Consider the following 22,869-nt stretch of genomic DNA (forward strand, 5'->3'; position numbering starts at 1 on the left):
AGAAAATGGAGTAAACACTGTTCCTATTATATATTACTTCAAAAAACTTTGGTTAATAGTAAAATGTCTGCTTTGATCAGAGTGAATTAAATAGGCAGCAAAACAGTGTCACAAAGCACCTTGATGATACTACATTAAACATGCTAACTTTCAATGAGGATCTGCACTCTGAAAGTGTTATCGATATTAAAGTGCATTGTAAACCATAGGTCTTAAGTGACATTTAAGTATGTCGGTGATTAGCCTTACCATTTTTTAAATACAGAATCATACCTTTATAAAATGGTGATGATAATAAAATGGTGACGAGTAGTCCAGCAGAAGAGAATAAACTTTAGAAACTTTAGTTTTCTAATTTCCCTGTTTTGAGAAATTTAGTTTGGTTCGTTAGTTTTCTCTGAGTAAACATGAAGATGGTACTTATTGAGTTGGTAATTCACGTTTTTATGGGAGAATGTTCCAGATATCAACATGTTTATTATATAATTTTTAATGTTTCATTTGATTAAAAATATTATTCTGGAAGAGAATAATAATTTATCCTTGAGACTTAGAATCAGTTCTTTAGAGTATTAAAACCCATAAACTTGTATTAATTCAGCAAGACTTTATAATACATCTAAAACAATATATGCTGCTTTTATAATTTGGGAAAAATATGCCACAAAAAGAGAATTTCAATGGCAACTTTATATTAAATTTAAAAAAAGACTCGTCAATGCTTATGATATATGACAAATGCTCCTTTGAATTCTAGAACATATCTGCTATCTAAAGACTTCTCAGGATTGCTTCAGATAAACCTGTAGTGTATTCAAAATGCACTTGCCTTTTCAACTTTGAGTCATGCCTTCTGTTACAGTACTGCTATGACCATAATTTATATATTATATGCATATGACTAAATTTCATAAAGAGAAAAACTTGATATATCTTTAAAAATTAAACCAGAATGACCTTTTTGCAATTATTTATTTCACAAATTTGAAAGTTGCCAGGGGGATAAAAGGCAATTACCAGATAAATCTTAACGCTTTAATGACAGGTCACTCTGGCCATCTACAGGCTGGATCTTATTGTGCTTAGTGTGATAAGTTGTTCCTATAGTATTTTCCCCACTAATCTGGCTTGGTTTCCCCTTAACCAGTGGTTACTGAGTGGAATGCACTGAGCCAGGCATGTGTATGCACCCCACAAAATGCTCTCCTGAAACTTAAAGCCAGTGTGAATTGTTTCAATGCTGACACAGTGAACTGAGGACAGAAATCATGTAAATTTTTTTGAGGTAGTTAATGAGAAAGAGAGGAAATGCAGAAAGCTTTGAGCAAACCAGCAGGTGTCCAAAAACAACAGCAGGTATGGCCATATGGCAATCAAATTAGAAAGGGGATTTTTACCATACTGCCTTCCAGAAGATAGTAAAGTCCAGGCAGTCCTCATGGAGAGATGTTTTACTCAGTACATTTTAAGTGTTTCATAATGCCTCTCTCACTGTTCAATTCTGAAAGGAATTTACATCTACTGCACCAAATAGATATTGAAGAATTTTCTTAAAGCATGAAAATAATAATTTCAAGAGTAATTTCATTTCTACGTTTAGAGGAGATAACTAAGGAAAACCAAATTTTGTACATTTATTTTCAAATAAAGCATTTGCAAACCTGAGACCATTTTCAAAAAAAGTAACACTTTATAAGGGAAAATTTAAAGATAGTATTTTACTTTAACAAAATATTTGGTGAGGGAGATGATTTAATATTTTAAATTCCCTTAGTCCAAGAAAATCTCCAATAATGTAATTAAATTTATTTGTATAAAAAGTACTTCATCTGTAAAATAACATTTTTTCAAAAGTATTTTTGAAGCACATTTTTCTATAAAAAGAAATTGCTGCAAATGTGTTTTGGTTCTCTGTTTGACTTTTTTTTTTCCTTAGATTGACTTTTAAACACTTGTTTGGTACGTAAATAAGTGGGGTTGTCCTACTGACAGCCTTTCTTAAGTGTACTATATTATGCTGCTATTAGTTTTGCAACATTCCTGAGCTATAAGTGTGTGTGTGTGTGTGTATAGCCTGTGAAAATATCCATGTTTTGTCCTTGTTTTTTTTTTTTAACTCTGAGGGAAAATATGGCTTTTGTTAAAACATAGGGAGACCAATGAATATTTCCCTGCTCAGGTCTCTCTGCCACCATTATTTGGGTGGTGACAAACTAGTCTATGGGAAGAATGAAGAAAATGTTCATATTTCAACCCTGAGTTCTCTGGTTTGTTTGGGCTTAGAAGCAGCATCATATTCCTATTTCTGTGGCCAAGAATTTCTCAACAACAAAAAGATAACTAATTACACAAATTAGTGACTAATAACTTAATTTCCTTGCTGGTAGCTTCTATTTTTACAAACAGAATTTTTTTTAATTAAATTCAGTTTTATTGAAATGTATTCACATACCATACAGTCATCCATGGTGTACGATCAGCTGTTCACAGTACCATCATATAGTTGTGCATTCATCACCCCTATCTATTTTTGAACATTTTCCTTACACCAGAAAGAATCAGAATAAGAATAAAAAATAAAAGTAAAAAAGAACACCCAAATCATCCCCCCATCCCACCCTATTTTTCATTTAGTTTTTTGTCCCATTTCTACTCATCCATTCATACACTGGATAAAGGGAGTGTGATCCACAAGGTTTTCACAATCACATTGTCACCCCTTATACGCTATACAAACGTCTTCAAGAGTCCAGGCTACAGAGTTGGAGTTTGGTAGTTCAAGTATTTTACTTCTAGCTATTCCAATATATTAAAATCTAGAAAGTGTTATCTATACAGTGCATAAGAATGTCCACCAGAGTGACCTCTCGACTCCATTTGAAATCTCTCAGCCACTGAAACTTTATTGCATTTCATTTTGCATCCCCTTTTGGTCAAGAAGATATTCTCAATCCCACGAAGCCAGGTCCATATTCATCCCTGGGAGTCATATCCTTTGTTGCCAGGGAGATTTACACCCCTGGGAGTCAGGTCCCTCATGGTGGGGAGGGCAGTGAATTCACCTGCCAAGGTGGCTTAGTTACAAAGAGAGGGACACAGCTGAACAACAAAGAGGCACTCGGGGAAACTCTTAGGCACAATTATATGCAGACCTAGCCTCTCCTTTGCAGTAATGAACTTCATAAGGGCAAGTCCCATGACAGAGGGCTCGGCACATCAAACCGCCAGTCCTCAATGTTACAAGCAGGATTTTTAAGTTTATTGTGAATAAAGAGAAATCTTCTTGTATATGTGAAAAATACTAAATTGTAGTCGATTTCTTATTAGAGTGCCTATCATACTATCAAAATAAGTTTGCATGTATTTAACTTAACAGAAGAAGGAGAGATTTTGAAATTGATTTGTTTTAGGAAATTTGATTACTTTTTGGTTTTAAAAAGCTGACTTTTAAAGTTTTGTTTTTGAGTCATTAAAAGTTACAGGAAAGTAAAAAGAAAAAATAATAACAATAAGCATTACTGTTTCTATCACTCAGAAGTTACAACTGTGGGTGTTTTGGGATATTTGTTTTCAGTAATTACTAAAATTAAACATGCAGCTAAAACCATTTTAGTACACTTCTAGGCTCTCTACTCCCATGGAAAAGGCAACCATTAACATGAGTTTGGTGATTTTTTTCCTTTCCACTAAAAATTTTTCTTATGTATATGCATCTATCCAACATTACTGAGTAGTATTTTACGTGTTTGGTTATGTATACATATATATTTTTTTTTCTTCATCTTTGTTTTTCACTCAAATTTTGTGATCTTATTGACATATATAGATCTTCTTACCTTTTAAATGTTTTCTAACATTTCATCATATGAATAGGAATTTATCCATTTATTTATCCATTATCCTATTGTTGGACATTTATAAATGCCTTTCTTAATAGCTTTTTGAGCATTCCATTATTGCTTAGATTTAAGTAACACTTTTATCATCACAGAAATGTTTAAGTACTTAGGATTTACATGTTTAGACCTAGCAAACAAATCTTGAATATTTACCACTAGAAGTGTTTCTACTTTTTAATTATATCTAAAAAATGGGAAAATGGCTAGTAGTTCAAGGTATTATTTTTAACATCAAATATAATTTGTTCAAAATTTACATTACTCTTTCTCATAACTAGTCACTTCCGTTTTGTCTTCCTGTCACACTGAAGAATGTAAGTGAATTTCCCAGAGGCTTTAAGAATTGGGGGAGTATTAAATGTAGCTGAGATTAAGTGATTAATAATTTACTTTTGGGTCATGAATCAACTTCACGGGATGCTGACGATCATTTGCAACCCCAGAAGCACTAGAAGTAACAGTGCACTTTTTGAGACTCGAGATCTCACGAAGGTCATCCACCCAACCTAATTAAACTTCAATCTTCTAAAACAAAATTTATTTCTTCATTGTATTGAATTTCCTCATATCTTCTTGACAGAAAAATGACACTTTGCCTGACAGCTGATAGACAGCTTATGTAGCACCATAATTGGAGAGAAAAGGATAGCTTAAAGCTACTTGATTTAATGGTGATATGTATGGCTGACTGGCTTGCTTTCTTCCTTTTTTTCTTCCTTCCTGCCTCCATCCTTCTCTCTCTCTCTCTCTTTCTTTCTTTCAAGTTCTATGACAGACAAAAATGTCCTTAGTAAATAGGCCCCATGCCATTTTTTTTCCCCTGCTTCCTCCAGAGGTAATTATCTTGCTCCATCAGTAGTGCTGTCAGGAATTGGGCACATAATTCAGCATTTAAATGAACAAGCAATGTAATATTTCCTGTCTCCCAGTGGAATGCTTCGCAGCTCACATTCTCCTCTGTCACTCGTTCACTCTTGATGTATGCTCCATACCCAGTGCTTGAATGCTTTCTCTCCCTTGTGTTTCATTGCAGGTGTTGGCTCCGACTTGACACCTACTTCATTTGGAGTTTTATAGGACCAGCGACCTTGATAATTATGGTAAGAACGCCTAATTAACTGTGTGTTTCCCAAGTCAAGAAATAAAATTTTCACCATCCCTGTACTGTATCTCTTTAATTTATATAGGTTAATTATGGGGAAACATACTTGTTTAACCCTACATAACTCAAGCAATTAGATGCTCATTTTAATGTACTGTTACATTGTAAAATAGTTGATGAAAACCTTTGGGAGAAGAAAACGTGTATTTGAAGAGATTATGCAATGTTGTGGAGCCTCAGGAGTCAATCTCAACATAATCTATTTGGTTTTGTAGACATTTGAACACTAATGACCTTAAGCTGGACAAAAGTACATACATTTCCTTCCTTCCTTTCTCTCCCTCTCTCTCTCCTTTTTTTTTTTTTTTTTTTTTTGGCTAATATGAAATAGGAACAGAATTAGATATTGGAAAGGTGGGAACACACCTTACTGTTCCTTCCTGTTTTGTTTGTTTTTACATAAATCTTGAAAACTTTAAAATTCAGAAGGATTTTACTTGTGAATGACACAACCAAATTACGCATTCTCGAGTTATGCTTCCTTTTTTATTTAGATGCATACTGTGTCAACTTTGTATATGAATTATTTCCCCTAATTTAAATAAAATAATTTGTATCATATTTTATACATACTTATTTTAAATACAAAGATACTAAATAAAATGTTAGTCTCCTAATTTTGAATATAATGAAGGTCTACAATCTCTTATCTGAAATCCTTGGGGCCGGATATATTTTGGAATTCCAAAGTTTTTCAGATATTGAGAAGGCAATATGATGTATATTCTGCACATTATGTAATAATGTGGGGAATGGTCAGTTGCCCAAAATCGTACACGTCACCAGTAGTCACAGTAGAGACATGGCAGCATCCTAAAACCAAGCACTGCAAAATTTCTGCAGAGAAAAATAGGAATAATAAAAGCAAGTAGAATAACGACTGTGAAGAGTCTTATGTCAGTTCAAAACAAGTTTTCCCACCAAATGGGTTCAGTTCAGGTTAACGTTTTTTTTTTCCCACTAGGTGATTTTTTTTCAAAACTCATTTTTCACACTTTTTGAATCTGGGGGTGGTTGATAAAGGATTGTGGACCTTATTGTGAGAACTTCAGTGGGACTTACAATTGGACTTTCTTAGTCCCCACCAATCCCAAATTGTGGAATACAGAAACAAATTGGATGATAAAGGTCACTTCAATATGAAGTTTTCTATACAGCTTACATGCATGTGATATACAGAAGTTACACTACAGCTTTTTGTTTTATTTTGTTTAAATCATATGCTTTGCCTGGTTGCAGTGATAAAGTGATATCATTAGGATTTCCCACTACTTTAATCCTAGTTTGTTATAGCATCAGAATTTAACCAGTATTTTGTAGTCCTTTGGTGCCACCCTCTTAAAAATACATCGATTTTAGCATTTGTGTTTTTGTTATGTGGCATTTGAAATGTGTACCTAAACAGTAAGTTTTGGGCCATGTTCAAAGTATAATAATTTTAACACACCTAGAATAGTTACTAATTGTTTTTCTTTAAACAACAGACTGGCAAAAGAGCTTTTGAATTGTTTTAAATTTTCACAGCATCATTCCAAGTGCTCTTGATTTTATATTTGTGGTCTATTTGGCATAGCAATGCTGCATAACTCAGTGTTAGCCCAATTCCCCAAACTGGCTTCTTGGCCTTTACTAAAATTACTAGGCAATCATCTATGACCAAATCTCTTTAAATGCATAGTGAGAGCTAATTTCCCAGAAACAATTCATCTGTTACAGAGAATGAATTTACTTTTTTCCTACTCCAGTTATGCTACATAACACTGCCTTTTATATTCCAGCTTAATGTAATCTTCCTTGGGATTGCTTTATATAAAATGTTCCATCATACGGCCATACTGAAACCTGAATCGGGATGTCTGGATAATATCAAGTAAGTAATTTTTCTTTTTGTTTTCTTTAGGCTGCCTCACTTTGGTACTTTAAACTACCTCCACTTTATATTATGTCAAAATCTTGTGACAAAATGATAAAGAAGATCTGTGTGTTGTCTTTGGTGAATAAAATCATTTATTTGACTACCAAGCTGACTGATCTGCCAGAAAATAAGTAAATGAAGCTTGTCTTCAGAGAAGCTTTCTTCTTTTCCTCAAACCTGTGATTTAAATATGATAACATATCTGTATTTATTTGTTTTGTCCTGAAAGCAAACACAGTGTTTCTGGATCAGGACAAACTATTATTTCTTAGAGCAGTCCTCACTTAAGAGCCATGTGATGAGAGCTAAATGATGACATCTACAAGTCCCAAAAGGGGGATTTTGCACCACAGGAGAGTAACCCAAAAATTATAAATGTGGGAGTTTATATAGGAGATGCTATCCTGCTGCCCTCCTCCCCTCCTGAGAGAAACCTCAACTCCCTAATGCAAACAAATTCTTTCCAATATAAACTAGATGGCTCCAGGTTTTACTGTCCTTTGAAATGTTAACACAGTCCCCTGGAGAGGGAGGTAAATTTCTGCAGAGGTCTCTCACTATCTATTCAGTCATCTTTTAACTTCTTAATTCTGTCCTGTAACCCTAGTTTCACTTTTATATGCTCAGAAAGCCCTAACCACGCAGAGACATGAAAATATTCACATAACTTTCCAATACTACTAGTACTTTCTTGATATACATTTAAAAAATAAGATTATTTACATTTTCTGAAAAGAAAAATCGTTGACTTTCTTGATATAACCAAAACATATTTCTTATTCCTTTTGAGTCTGTAGCATTTGAAAAAGATAGTAACATTGAGATGTGACTTAGTCCCTAATATATATCATATCTTAAACTCCATTCTAATATAATTTGGTATTGCTATATGTTAATGTTGGTTAAATTTCCATATTTAAATGAATGTACTTTTGGAAGTTTCATGAAGTCACCTGTGACTTTCATGTGCTGCTGGCATTCTTCTCGAACTACCTGAGACAACAGCAGTGTCGCACTTTTTTCCATTTTTCTACATTCAGTGTTGTGATATAGTTCCTGACCCTTAGGTCCTCAATGAATGTTTACAGGATAAATAATACCTTAATAATTAAAGGACAAAGGTGTATTGCTATTAAGATGTCAAAGAAGTCATCTGCCAAATTCAATTGAGGAGAGCTAAAGATTAGAGAAGTAAAAATATGATAGAGCACCAGCTAGCATTATCACTATGAGCAATGCTATTTGTATTTTCCAATACTATTTAGTTGGAAATAGCCATTGGATTATTCGATTTTGTACAATTAAATAAACTGTCCTTGTAAAATATGGTGTGAGTTCCTTGGATTGTTTGTTCCTGATGTCATTTAATTTGGATAAATTAAAAATACAATGTAAAATATGTTCTCCTTATCATATTTTTACTCACTTTAAAATTAATTTGTCTACCATTTATGGTTTTAAAGTACTATCAGAAAGAGTGAATAAAACTTGATATTATGTAATATCTTTTACCAAGTTAAACGTCAGAGACAGTTCCGTTCTTTATCCGAAACTTCAAGTATACTTTTTAGGCGATCTAACTTTTTTGACCAATTCAGCAAAAGTAAAGACTTTTGCATATTTTTAACTTTGTAACTTTTACTCAATTCTGACACATGTTTTTTAAAGAAGAGCTTGTTCTCCCAACAGGTACTTGTATTTCTCTAGATACTATTGCTTAAATCTTTATGATATCGCTGTTTTCGGAAAACAAATAAAAGCTAAAAAACACATTTAGCGACATTGATTGGCATCGGGTTTTATGTTACAAAAAAAAAGCAAAGCCTTCCAACCAGAATATCTGATTTGAATTCTACTTGAACTACTTTCCAAGGTATAGACTTTGGCAAGTTTATTTACCCTTGCTGAACCTTTCTTTACTCTTTAATATCGATATAATAATGAAACATACCCAGGGATCAAACGAGCAGAGGAATGTAAAAGACCAGTGATGATGCTTTTTAAAAAGTCCCTAAGAGAAGGTAAGAAATTGGGTAGTTGTTAGAAAGTGTATAGAGGGTAGTTTTAAAATGAAGAGACATGAATATGGATATGCTGATGGGAAAGCATCAGTGTGAGAGAGGTTAAAAATATAGGACAGGAAATCACTGTTTTCTTAAGGCCTGAGGATATGTACAGAATGAGATCCAGAACAGTGGTAAAACAATTGCACCCCATTAGGTAACAGAAAGGACACTTTCCATTGAGCTAATAGATGTCAAGAAGGAGGACCCTTTTCCAATGAGACTGGATGAAATAAATTTGTAAGAATAGGTGTGATGAAGGTATGTTTGGAGAACCGGTGTAGGGCATAAATTGAGGAATTTTTACCTGTTCCCCTCTATGAAGTACAAAAGATGCTCATCTGCAGGATAAGGGGGGCATGTTGAATAAGGCAGAAATCTCAAGAAAGTATTCCTTAGTACCTTCCAGGAGCTGAAAAACATTTCGTTTATTTAAAATGCATTATATTAACTATTTAAGAAATTGTTTTAAAGCAATCAGCAGGGTATATGTGCTAAGGAAAGAGGGATTTAAGAAAGGTAATAACTTTGACCAAGTGCCTATATAATATATGTTTTTAAATGGTAGGGGTGATACAACAGAAATTCTTTGCTTTAAAGACATCAACATCATTTATCTGGAAAGCTTTTTTCTTTTTTAATACATGGAGGTGACACACGTGAAATTGTTTTCTTGGTTTTTTTGTTTGTTTTGTTTTTGTAAAATGATGAACAAGATGGGCCACTCTGCTCAGTTTATTAAGATAAAAACCACTATATGGGGCCTTTTGGAACTCAATGTCTTTCTAAAGCAATCCATTCACTCATTTAGCAATTACTTACTGTCTTTATCACACATGTTCTTTCACACATACATATCTCCTTTATCTAAAATGTGTTCGCTTCTCTTCACGTTCACTGCCACCACCTTTCTTTAAGCCACCATCAGCTTCTGCAGAACCACCCTAGTGGTCTCCTAACCCCTCTCACCATATTGATCATTGCCTTCACCAGCTGCTGTGATCTCTTAAAAAGTCTCAATCGAATCATGCCACTGTCTTGGGTAAAACTCTTTGTGGCCCCCTGATATTCTGACAATAAAGTTCAGACTTCCCACCGACCCAGTCAGCCTTCCTAATCTAGTTGCCCCTTTCTACCTTTCCAGCCTCACTTTATGCCACATGCCCCCTCTGGCCAGTCTAGCTATGATTTGCTTTGCTTCAGATCTTATCTCTGTTGTTCTCTACTGACTTTCTCTTCCTAACTCTATGCCTGGATGATTCCTAATTACCTTAATTAACTTAATTTTAATACAATTTTATTTTTTAATTGTATTAAATTTTAATTTATTTTTAATTCCAAATTTACTTTAGGATCATCATAATAAGCACCTTTTGGAGTTGGTATAAAACATTGATTTGGCTGGCTCATTATTATATTAATGCTGTACTCTGATACAAAATAAACACTAGAGTGAATTATTATAGATAACATGATTACTGAGAAAATGAGTTATGTCAATTCTCAGATTTAACTAAAAAATAATTAAAATTTAAAAAGACAGTTCTATTTGCTGCTTGCTTACTTTTCATTTGTCTCATTCATAAAAATTATCAAACAGATCATTATATTTAGAGGAAAAAAAGTAATTTTCACAATTTGAATTTTCTTTTTGACTTTTTGACAAATTTAAATTAGAGCTTACTGTAATCAACAAAAATCTAAGCTATTTATAAAATAATAATATATATAAATATTAATAAAACTAATGTTGAATTGTTACTAGCACAAGAGTAACATAATATGGCAGAATTATTATGACATGTAAAATTTATTTCTTGTGGAGTTATTAGAAAGCTCTTGACATTTACCTTCAAAGTAAACATTGGTAGTTTCTATAGTTATTACCCACTTCATCTATTATTGAAAAATATATTTAATAACAGCACAAGTATTATGAAGAATAAAAAGGAATAATAGAGGCTTTGGAGCATAGGAAAGAAAATTGGTGCCTGTTTGGATGGAGCAAGGACTCTACCAGGCATCCTTTTCCTACATTTGTCTCTTTGTCCTTTCTTACTGACAGATTCCTACATCCAGCCTAGTCATGTTTTCTGATTTCTGGTCTCATCTGTAAAGTTAGATTTTACAGGAGTGATCGGTTGCAAATGGTCAGACGGTTTAAAGAAATACTTTTTACTTCCCTTCACCCTTCCTTGTGCTCTAAACTGCCTAAGGAAGGCATAATGGAAGAGGGGAGTAATGGCTTTAGCATCAAATCTACTTGGGTTTGAATTCCTGTTCTTTTACTGCTTATTTGACCTTGTCGAGTTACATTATGGCTCTCCCCTGAAATGGGAATAATTGTATCTACTTTGAGGAAGTTTTTTCCATAATTAAATGTGATCATATGTGTAAAGCATGCGGCATATAATTTGGTGCCTGTATAGGATGGTTTGATTATTTTTAACCACTCTTTATGGAACTACCAGCTGCCTTTGGTTCTTTTTGTATTCCATGGAGAACTTTTGCTCAATTTCTGTCAAAATCCTATTAGAATGTGACTGGCTTTGTTTACCATATGGTATCATTAAGAATTATGCATGATATGTTCCTTTTTTTTTTTTAAGCCAAACTTACCCTATTATGAAAGAATGGCTCCAGGGATGGAGTGCTCATTTGATTAATAAACAGCAAGTTTTATAGTTAGTTTTGAAGGGGAAAAAAAGTGTCCTCAGTGAGCTTGGATACCTGCCATACATAAAGAAATCTAAGAAAGCTTCTGAATAGCTTCAGGGAAAAACAGAATAATGTTCTGCCTTACTAGTATCCATAATAATTTATCCCGTGTCCTAAGAAGGTAACATTTACTTTGAGAGCTGTATTTCTACTTATTGGAATTACATTCAGTTTCATTAGAATTACATTAGTACTTTATGTTACATAGGTAGGGTTCTAAATAAATAAAAAAAGAAAAGTGATGTAATCTTGAGAAATGCAACAGTATTACAGGAGTATCTTAATGCTTTAAATTTTCTCTTTCATGTTAATGTATCAAGATGGATATAATATATATAGCCTGCTTTTCAAAATTATCTTATCTTTATACTGGAGTCAGAACAATATCCCAAATATAGTTTGAACCTTTATGAGAACAGTAAATCAAGTTCTAACTTGTATTTAACAGAAATGTTAAACCACTTCAAAGTTTTCTCGATGAGTTTTGAGAAAAATATGTTTAGTACTTTCTCATTCTCAAAAAATTATCCAATGATACCAAAATACGATTCCAAAATTAACCACTGATACCTTTTTAAAAAGGAAGCTCAAGATAGTCAATGAAAACAAACAAAAAAATTAGCTCATATATCCATGAAAGTGTTCTTATTCATTCTTTAGCTTTTACTACCAAAACTATTAAATTCTAATGAAAATTTCATGAATTTCTAATGAAATATTTAGAGATGTGTTTAAAAATCATAAGCTCTCTTGTAAAAATGTTATTAGGTCAACATATTATACTGATGATGTGTTTTACCAAATTCTTTTACCAAATAATACTTCCCATTGTCCATGCACAGTATAAACACTTTAGTCCTTGGAAAGACTAAGAATCAATAGCGGATTTATTGTATTCATTGTAATATGATAAAATAATTTTAAGAGAATTCTGAAAATGAGTATCGTCTGTTATGTAATTTTTCCCTGTCTTCCTCCATTTTCTTGGTCTGCAGTTAAACATCACTGGAAATGATTTGTAACATTATCATCAATTATCCAGGTGTATTTGAAGTGTAATAGTCCAAACAACATTGATCTCTGTGAATTTTTATGACCAGCCCTAGATTTGCTTCAGACAGGTTAAGATCTTCCTATGGCAGTAGTCATTTGTTGATTACCTTAATTTCAACATTTAGAAAACAATTAATAATCTCCTTTGGAAAATGAATTTCAGCCTCTGAGTCACAGAGCTCTGCATTCTGCAGGTGTCATTGCTAATGACATCATCTTGTGCATTCCAGGCTGCAGCTTTAAGTTTTATGAAATTTAAAAGCACTAGTTCCTTTTTTAGATTTTTATTTTAATTGCATTCAAATGCCCACATGATCTCTCTAGGAATCAATGTTCTGTTCATCACTGGATTCAGTCCACTTCACACAGTGGGAGCTGAAATTTGAGAAAACCAGTTTTCTCAACTGACACAGGCACACTGGAACTGTTATGCACTATAACTTGAAATCAAATTACCATTTCATGTTTTCCCAAAATAATTGGGTTTATAGCAAATGTAAGAGAGTCAATTACAGTCTAAAAATGAGAGAGACTACCTAAAGGAAAAGCAACTTCTTAATAATACTAACTAAAAAATTAGTTCTTTTGTTCTTCATGTAGGGCTTGGACTCAGGTTTCCCTTAAATCCCACATGAAATGTGTAGTCAGACAATGGGAAAGTTTGCTAATTTGAGTTTTCTAATGAGCCCAATATTTCTGAAATAATTGTATACACAAAAGCAAAACTAATCCAAACTAGTTCTTTATAAGACTACAGTTTTCTCACAAATAGTTAAGTGCAAGTTTCTTTAAAGAGTGGAAGAAATCTGGGAAAAATTACAATTGAATAGCATTTGTACCCCATATTATTCATGTATTTTATTTAATAATTTTAATATATGAAATTTGATTTGGTATTTTATCCTTTAATTATTCATTAATTTATTCAACAAATGAAAAATGCTAAGATTTTTGATGTCCTTTGAATGTAGAAGTTACATAATTTGTTAATTTATTGAATTTGGACTTTGAGGAAAAGAGGAGTATGACTCTAAGGTTTTTGGCTTGGTGTCTTGGAAGGTTGAATTATGATTATTGAAAGAAGAAAGAGTGTGGAGGAAATAATTTGGCAGCTGGATCAGGAGGTTTTTTTTGTTTGTTTTGTTTGGTTTTTTTTTTTGGACAAGCTAACTTTGAAAGGCTTCCTAGTCCTCTCAATGCAGATACTGAGTCTGCAGTTGGAGTAGTGAAAGCTGAAGATAGAAATTTGGAGTCATCAGTGTATAGATTTTATTTTAATCCTATGAAACTGGGTAAAATAAAGGAATTGAGGGTAGACTCAAAAAAAAGAGAATCAAGGACTGAAACCCTAGGGGATGCTAACATTTAGACATCAGGAAAATGCAGAATCTGCAAAGCAGGTTCACAAGCAGCAGCCAGTGAGATAGGAAGAAAGCTAGAGATCCTGGAAGCTAAGTAAATCAAGCATTTCAGATAAGATGGGAATTTAGATTTGATCACAGTATTTAGCAGCTTGGAGGTTCTTTGTGAACTTGAGGAAACTCTTTTGGTAGAGTGGCTAATGAAGCCTTATTAGAGTGGGTTCAAGGGAGAATGGAAGGAGGAGTTAAAAAACACATGTAGCTAACTCTTTGGAGGTGTTTCACTGTAAACAGAATCTGAAAAATATAGCTGCAGGGAGATGTTGAGTGAATGGAGGATTTTGTATTGTTTTGTTTTGTTTTGTTTTGTTTTGTCAATTGGCTAGTTTTAAGCATGAGAGATATTATAGCATCTTCTTTTTAATCTGGTAAGAATTGACAATTTGTTGCTGGAGAGAAAGGGAGAATTTGTATGGTATTTACTCTTGGGTAAGCAAGAGGAGATGGGGAGATGAGAACTTGTGTGTAAGTGGAGGTTGATCTTTGATAAGAAGGAGCCCAAACAAGAGAGTTCATCCTTCAAGTGATGAAATTTTGACTGATACCTGCTAACCTATTGACTAGCAGATGTTTTCCTTTAAGATAATGTAATAAATTATCATGACTCATAGTACCTATGAGTGAAAAACATGTGTGTGCAGGAGCATGTAAGGTGCAAAGCAAAGTTTCAGAATTTTGAAAAATATAACATTATTACAAGATTATTTTACTCCTCTATTTTCCCCTTCACATTAATATATATCATATATATACCTGTTATAAAATTAGCATTCTGATTACAAAACCTACTTATCCATACCATATGTATGTATTTGTGTGTGTGCGTACATGTATGCTTTTTATAAAATGCAAGTGACCAAAGACTTTACTAACAAGTAAAAATTTGTTACATTTTAAGTAAATTTAGTAACATTTATGTATAATTTCATGAATTTAAAAAGCAAAATAAATATGTTGGACAGTTTAGGGAAAATTAATCATCAATAAAAAAAAAGGAATGAAAATCCTGGTCCAGCAATAATTTGGTATACATTTTGATACTTTATAAAACAATCGTCTGTGGCTATCTTCCTGAAAATAAAATACAAGCCTACAAATTATAAAATTTTATTAAGTATACTTTATAGAATAGCTGTGTGCTAATATACTTTTTCAATATAAAATGCACAATTCTCTGTTTAACTTACAGAAATAAATGGTTTTATATACAGAAGAAAAAGGAAAAAGACTGAAAGGAAATACACTAAAACATTAGTTATGATTCTTCTTAGTGGCAAGATTATATGTGTTTAAAAATGTTCTTTTTTATGCAGTTTGGATTTTCAAAAGATTGGTGTAATGAATATACAGTAGTCTTATTAAAAATTTTACTAAAAATTGGCTTGCTCTATATTATGTCCATAAACATGTTAATGAAAGAGCAATCTAAGGAAGTCATCCTTCCATATTTTTAACCTTGGAAAAAGTTAAAAAATAAAGTCTATTTTTCTATTATTAATATGCTACTGTGGAAATATCTACATAATTAAAATTTAATGAGTATATGAAAATGAAAAATTTAATTATTGTTTTTGACATGTCTTCAAGTTCTTTGTGAGGTAGAGTACACACTAGTGTTTTCAATTGCAATCATTTATGTATCAAACCAAAGATTAATGCAAGAATCCATTTATTATTTTAGGATAAAATTTTTTTTAAAACTTACTCTGTATTTATAATTTTTGTTCATTTTGTAAACATAATTGCTATTTATTTCCTTTGAGTTGTAAACATTTGAATAAAGTTTCAAAAATACATACATTTAGCAACACTTATTTAATCACATCTTGTAAAATTGAATCTCACTCATTATTGGGTGAAACTTACAAGTACTATCCTAAAATCATTGCACTAACTTTTCTAACATTTTAATGGCGTCTTGCATCAAAAAACAATTATACAAGTAAGAAGTAATAGATTCAGAACCATATAAAGTCATTTGAATCTCTTTGGAGAGGCTGAATGAGAAATACATGAAATTTCATTGATTTCATAATCTTGTGGCTTTTAAGAGTTTGCCTTGGTCTCTTTAACCAGAACTAATTAGCAATTCCTTTTTTTACTTACATATCTTCCTAAAAATTGATGCAAATTATTTTAAATTGAGGGTTTTATTTACTATAATAATTATATGTACATAAGTTTGTCTTGAAAATTGACCAAAATGTTTGTATTTTTGTGAATTGTGAGTAAGTGGTCTTCAGCCAAGACTTTTGAGTCCGAAATCTAAAATAACCCAAATTTCAAATACTTCTTGAAGATATTCAAAGTGAAAATGTGTGGATTTCTTAAGTGAAATATTACATTACATTGGATTCTGAGTCATGTACTACAAGTAAAAATTCAGTCATAAACTCCAAAATAAAAGACAGGGACTCCCAAATCAGCTGTAATTGCTGCTCTTGATCACAGACCAATTTGAGAATTAACATATTATGTCTATTTGAAAATAGTAATGAGAATAAGAATAGCTACTTTGTTGAAATTTCAGCATGTGCTAGGCACCGTTCTAGGTCCTTTACATATATTAGCTTATTTCATCTTTGTAGTAACCCTATAAGGGTTCTAAGGAGTTAATTAACTCACCAGCTAGTTAGTGGCAGAACCAGGATTCAAACACTGGCAACTCAGCTTCAGAGTCCATTTACTTAACCATTTCCATATATGCTTTATCATATCACATTGCATATTTATGAATAAATTAAGTTGATGTACGAAGAGATGATTTTCTTTTCAGTAAATACATTATTAGATTGAAAACATGCCTAAGAATCTTTAAATCCTAGTATTGATTGAATTGCATGATCACTAGGGCCCTGTCTCTAAAACCCTTTGATTATTTTAATATTTTAAATTGTTAACTGTAAAATCAGACTAGCAAAATGCAACAATTAAGAAACTTCAGTCTTGTCATTTGATTAGCAAACATTTAACAGTTACCTGTTACAAATCATGTATTGCATTAGCCACAAATGAATAATAATAAAATCCATATATAATAAAATATAGTATCTACCATTTATTATTTATCAGTCCTAGGATCATGCCAGGCAATTATGGTTTGTGATTTTATTTAATCTTCACCAGATCCCTGAAATTAGTAAATACCATTATGCCTCTTTTCAAATAAAGGAACTGAAGTTTGGAGAGTTTATGTCACTTAGAGTGGCACACCTGTTAAGTGCCTGTGATCTTTCCAATTCAATCACATTTATGTTCTAGTATTCATGTGGTTCTTTCTACCAGAAAGGTTCTTCTCTTTCCCCTTCCCCTAACTCTTAAAGATTCTTTAAATTTCAGCTCACAGGTGACCTCCTCATGGAAGCTTTGTGTACTTAACTTACTTAAGATATTGGTAATACGGTCTTTTAAAGTATGCCTAACCTGTTGTTCCCTAATTCTTGCCATTTTACTTTTTTTTCTTTTTAAAAAGAAGTTTTATTGAGATATATTCACATGCCATACAATCCATCCAATGTGTATAATCAGGGGCCTTTAGTATATTCGCAGCGTTGTGCATTCATCACCACAATCAATTTTAGAACATTTTCATTACTCTGGAAAGAAAAACCCCATACCCCTCTGCAGTCACCTCTCAGACCCTCCATCCTTCTCTAGCACTACATAACTGTTAATCAATTTCTGTCTATATAGATTTATTTATATTTGCATTTTATATAAACAGAATCGTACAATCTGTAGCACTTTGTCTGGTTTCATTCACCTAGCATAATGTTGTTTTTAAAAATCATTCTTATTATTTTGTTAATTAGGGAAGTTGTAGTTTTGCAGAAAAGTCCTGTAAAACATACATCGCTCCCATATACCCCCCTATTGTTGAACATTTTCATTAGTGTAGTGTTACAATTGAGGAAAGAATATTAAAATAGTGCTATTAAAGATAGTCCATAGATTACTTTAGGTACCACCCTATTATTAACACCTTGTATTAGTGTCGTTCATTTGTTATAACTCAGGAAAGAACATTCTTATACTTGTGCTATTAACCCCAGTCCATAATTCACAACAGGGTTCGCTGTGTTATACAGTCCCATGTTTTATCTTCTAACTTTCTTTCTGTTCATATACACTACCCAAAACTTCCTCTTTCAACCACAACCACATGCATAATTCAGTGCTGTTAATTACACTCAAAATAAGTGCTACTATCATCACCATCCATTTCCAAACCTTTACAGTCAGGTGAAATAGAAAGTCTGTACAAACAAAGCATCACCTCCCCATTGTCTATCCCCAGTTTATCCCATGGTAACCTATATTCTAGATTCTAACTCTATGAGTTTACTTATTATAATTACTTCATATCAGTGAAAGCATACAATATTTGTCCTTTTGTGCCTGCCTTATTTCACTCAGCATAATGTCCTCAAGGTTTATCCATGTTGTCACTTGCATCAGGACTTCATTCATTTTTACAGCTGAGTAGTAGTGAATCGTATGTATATACCACGTTTTGTTTATCCATTCATTGGTTAATGGACACTTGGGTTGTTTCCACTTTTGGCAGTTGTGAATAATGCCACTGTGAACATCAGTGTGCAAATGTCTGTTTGAGGTCCTGCTTTCAGTTCTTGGTATTTACCTAGGAGTGGGATTGCCAGATCATAGGGCAACTCTATACTTAGCTTTCTGAGGAATTTCCAAACTGTCTTCCACAGCAGTTGTACCAATTTACGTTGCCACCAGCAGTGAATAAGTGTTCCTATTTCTCTACATCTTCTCCAACACTTGCAGTTTCCTGTTTATTTAATAGTGGCTATTCTAATAGGTGTGAAATGATAGCTCCTGGTTTTGATTTGCATTTCCCTAATAGCTAATGAAGATGAGAGCTCTTTTCATGTACTTTTTAGTCATTTGTATATCCTCTTTGGAGCTATGTCTATTCAAGTCTTTTGCCCATTTTTAAATTGGTTGCTTGTCTTTTTATTGTTGTTTTAGGATTTCTTTATATATTCTGGATATTAAACCCTTAGCAGATATGTGGTTTCCAAATATTTTCTCCCATGAGTAGGTTGCCTTTTCACTTTTGTAACTAAGTCTTTTGATGCACAGAAGTATTTTTAAAATTTTGAGCAGTTCCCATAATCCATCTTTTCTTTAGTTGCTTGTGCTTTGCATGGAAAGTCTAAGAAACCATTCCTAAATGAAAGATCCTGTAAATGCTTCCTACATTTTCCTCTAGGAGTTTTATAGTCCTGGCTCTTAGATTTAGATCTTTTGTCCATTTTGAGTTAATTTTTGTATATGGTATGAAATGGGGGTCTTCTTGCATTCTTTTGCAAATGATATCCAGTTTTCCCAGCTCCATTTGTTGCAGAGACTCTTCTGTCCCAATTGAGTGGCCTTTGCAGCCTTGTCAAAAATCAGTTGGTCATAGGTGTAAAGGAATATTTCTGAACCCTCAGTTTGATTCTGTTGATTGATCTATCTATCTTGTGCCAATACCATGCTGTTTTGACAGCTTTGTAATATGCTCAAAGTCAGAAACTGTGAGTCCTCCAACTTCAATCTCCTTTTTCAAGATGCTTTTGGCTACTCGGGGCCCCTTACCCTTGCAAATAAGTTTAATAATTGGCTTTTCCATTTATCTGAAGTAGGCTGTTGGAATTTTGATTGGGATTGTATTGAAACCATAAATCATCTACAGTAGAATTGACATCTTAACAGTGTTTAGTCTTCCAGTCCATGAACACAGGAAGTCCTGCCATTTATTTAGGTTTTCTTTGATTTTTTTTAGAACTGTTTTGTAGTTTTCTATGTACAAGTCCTTTTTTTACATCCTTGGTAAAATTTATTCCTAAATATTTGATTTTTTTAGTTGATATTGTAAATGGAATTTTTTCTTGATTTCTTCTTCAGCTTCTTCATTACTAGTGTATAGAAACACTACCAATTTTTGCGTGTTGATGTTGCATCCTACCACTTTTCTAAACTCATTTATTAGATTTGGTAGCTTTATTGTAGATTTTTTCAGACTTTCTGCATATAAGATCATGTCATCTGCAAATAGTGATGGCTTTACTTCTTCCTTTCCAATTTGGATGACTTTTATTTATTTTCTTGCCTTGCAACTATGGCTAGAATTTCTAGCACAGTGTTGAATAATAGTGGTGACAGTCGGGATCCTTGTCTTACTCCAGATCTTAAGGGAAAGCTTTCAGTCTTTCATTATTGAGTATGATATTTGCCGTGGGTTTTTCATATATGCCTTTTATAATGTAGAGGAAGTTTCCTTCTATTTCTAGTTTTGAATTGTTTTTATTAAGAAAGGATGCTGGATTCTTTCAAATGCCTTTTCTGCATTAATTAAGATGATCATGTGGTTTTCCCTTTTATTTCGTTAAGATGGTATATTACATTAATTGCCTTTCTCATGTTGAACCATCCTTGCATACCTGGGCTAAAACCCATTTTATCTGGTATATAATTCTTTTGTTATCAGTCTAGCTAAGGGTTTGTCAGTTTTATTGATCTTCTTGAAAATCGACTTTTGGTTTTGTTAATGCTCTCTTTTTTTAATTCTCAATTTTATTTATTTCTTCTCTAATCTTTGTTATTGCTTTCCTTCTGCTTGTGCTGGGATTAGTTTGATGTTCTTTTTCTAGTTCCTTAAGGTGTACAGTTACATCTTGCATTTTGGCTCCCTCTTCTTTTTTTAATTTTAGCATTTAGAGCTGTAAATTATGCTCTTGGTACTGCCTTCCCTGCATCTCACATATTTGATATTTGTGTTCTCATTTTCATTGGTCTTGAGGTACTTACTAATTTCCCTTGAAATTTCTTCTTTGGCCACTGACCATTTAACTTCCATATATTTGTGAATTTTCCAGTTCTCTGCCTGTTATTGCTTTCCAGCTTCCTTCCAATATGGTCAGAGAAAGTGCTTTGTAGAATTTCAATATTTTTAAATTTATTGAGGGTTGTTTTGTGACCCAACATGTGGTCTGTCCTGGAGAATGATCCATGTGCACTTGAGAAGAATGTATATCCTGGTGTTTTGGAGTGCAATGTTCTGTATTTACCTGTTAGGTCTAGTTCATGTATCATATTATTCTAGTTCTCTGTTTCCTTATTGATCCTCTGCCTAGATGTTCTATCTGCTAATGAGAATGGTGCATTGAAATCTCCAACTATTATTGTAGAGATGTTTATATCCCCTTCAGTTTTATCATTGTTTGCCTTATGTATTTTGGGGTACCATAGTTCGGTGAATAAATTTTTATGATTGTTATTTCTTCTTAGTGGATTGCCCCTTTTATTAATATACAATCCCTTCTTTCTCTCTTATAAAAGTTTGGTATTTAAAATCTATCTTGTCTGATATTAGTATAGCCACCACAGCTCTTTTTTGGTTACTATTTCCATGGACTATCTTTTTCCAAACTTTCACGTTCAACCTGTTTTTGGGCCTAGGGTGAGTGTCTTGTAAGAAGCATAGGATTGGATCATGCTTCTTTTTTTTTAATCCATTCTGCCAATCTGTGTCTTAAGATTGGGGAATTTAATCCATTAACATTCAATGTTATTACTTTAAAGGCAGTATTTCAGCCATTTTATACTTTGGTTTTTTTGTTTTGTTTTTTTTTTTTTTTTTTTTTTAATATGCTTAGGTTTTTTGTTTCTCCTTTTAATATTTTAGTTACCCTTGCTGGTAATCTTCATTTTTTTACACTACTCTAAGCCATTCTTTCCTGTCTTTTCCTTTCAGCATGCAGAATTCCCTTTAGTATTTCTTGTATGGCAGGTCTCTGGTTGATGAACTGTCTCAGTTTCTGTTTACCTGTGAAAATTTTAAACTCTCCTTCACTTTTGAAGGACAGTTTTGCGAGATAAAGAATTTGGGGCTGGCAGTTTTTCTTTTTCTATACCTTAGATATATCATACCACTGCCTTTTCACCTCCATGGTTCCTGATGAGAAATCGGCATTTAGTCTTACTGAGGACCCCTTGTATGTGATGAATCACTTCTGTCTTGCTGCTTTCAAAATTCTCTTTTTGACATTCTGATTAATATGTCTCTGGATTAGGTATGTTAGGATTTATTCTGTTTGGATTATGCTGCATTTCTTGGATATGTGTATTTATGTCTTTCATATGAGTTGGGAAATTTTCAGCCATTATTTCTCAAATATTCTTTCTGCCTCTTTTCCATTCTCATCTCCTTTGGAGACATCCATAACACATATGTTTGTGCACTTCATGCTGTCATTTAAATCCTTAAGACCCGCTCATTTTTTTCCATTCTTTACTCTATCTGTTCTTCTCTCTCTAATATTTTGATGTCCTGTCATCTAGTTTGCTGAGTCTTTCTTCTGCTTGTTCAAATATGTTGTTTTATGGGTGTAGCATATTTTTAATCTCTTGTTTTGTACCTTTCATCCCCATAATTCTGTTATATCTTTTTATATTTTCAAATTCTTCTTCATGCTAAAATATCGTCTTCTTAATATCCTTTAACTCTATATCAATATTTTCTTTCATCTCCTTCAATTGATTTAGATTTGCTTGAACTTCTCTGTTAAGTTGTTCCAAATTCTGTGTTTCCTCTGAAGCTTTAATTTGTTCTCTTGACTGGGCC

At 32.8% G+C, this 22,869-nt stretch overlaps 1 protein-coding gene across 7 annotated transcripts in view; it reads left to right on the forward strand.

Moving 5' to 3' along the window:
• Positions 1–22,869, forward strand: part of ADGRL3 (adhesion G protein-coupled receptor L3) — a 912,567-nt gene that overhangs the window by 793,452 nt on the left and 96,246 nt on the right. For all 7 annotated transcript variants that reach the window (XM_037829887.1, XM_037829881.1, XM_037829884.1 and 4 more), the window contains 2 exons: positions 4,933–4,999; positions 6,840–6,931. In XM_037829887.1, the coding sequence (XP_037685815.1) occupies positions 4,933–4,999; positions 6,840–6,931 (159 nt within the window). The remainder of the gene's footprint in view (positions 1–4,932; positions 5,000–6,839; positions 6,932–22,869) is intronic.

Source organism: Choloepus didactylus, chromosome 3, assembly GCF_015220235.1.
Source record: "Choloepus didactylus isolate mChoDid1 chromosome 3, mChoDid1.pri, whole genome shotgun sequence".
NCBI lineage: Eukaryota > Metazoa > Chordata > Mammalia > Pilosa > Megalonychidae > Choloepus > Choloepus didactylus.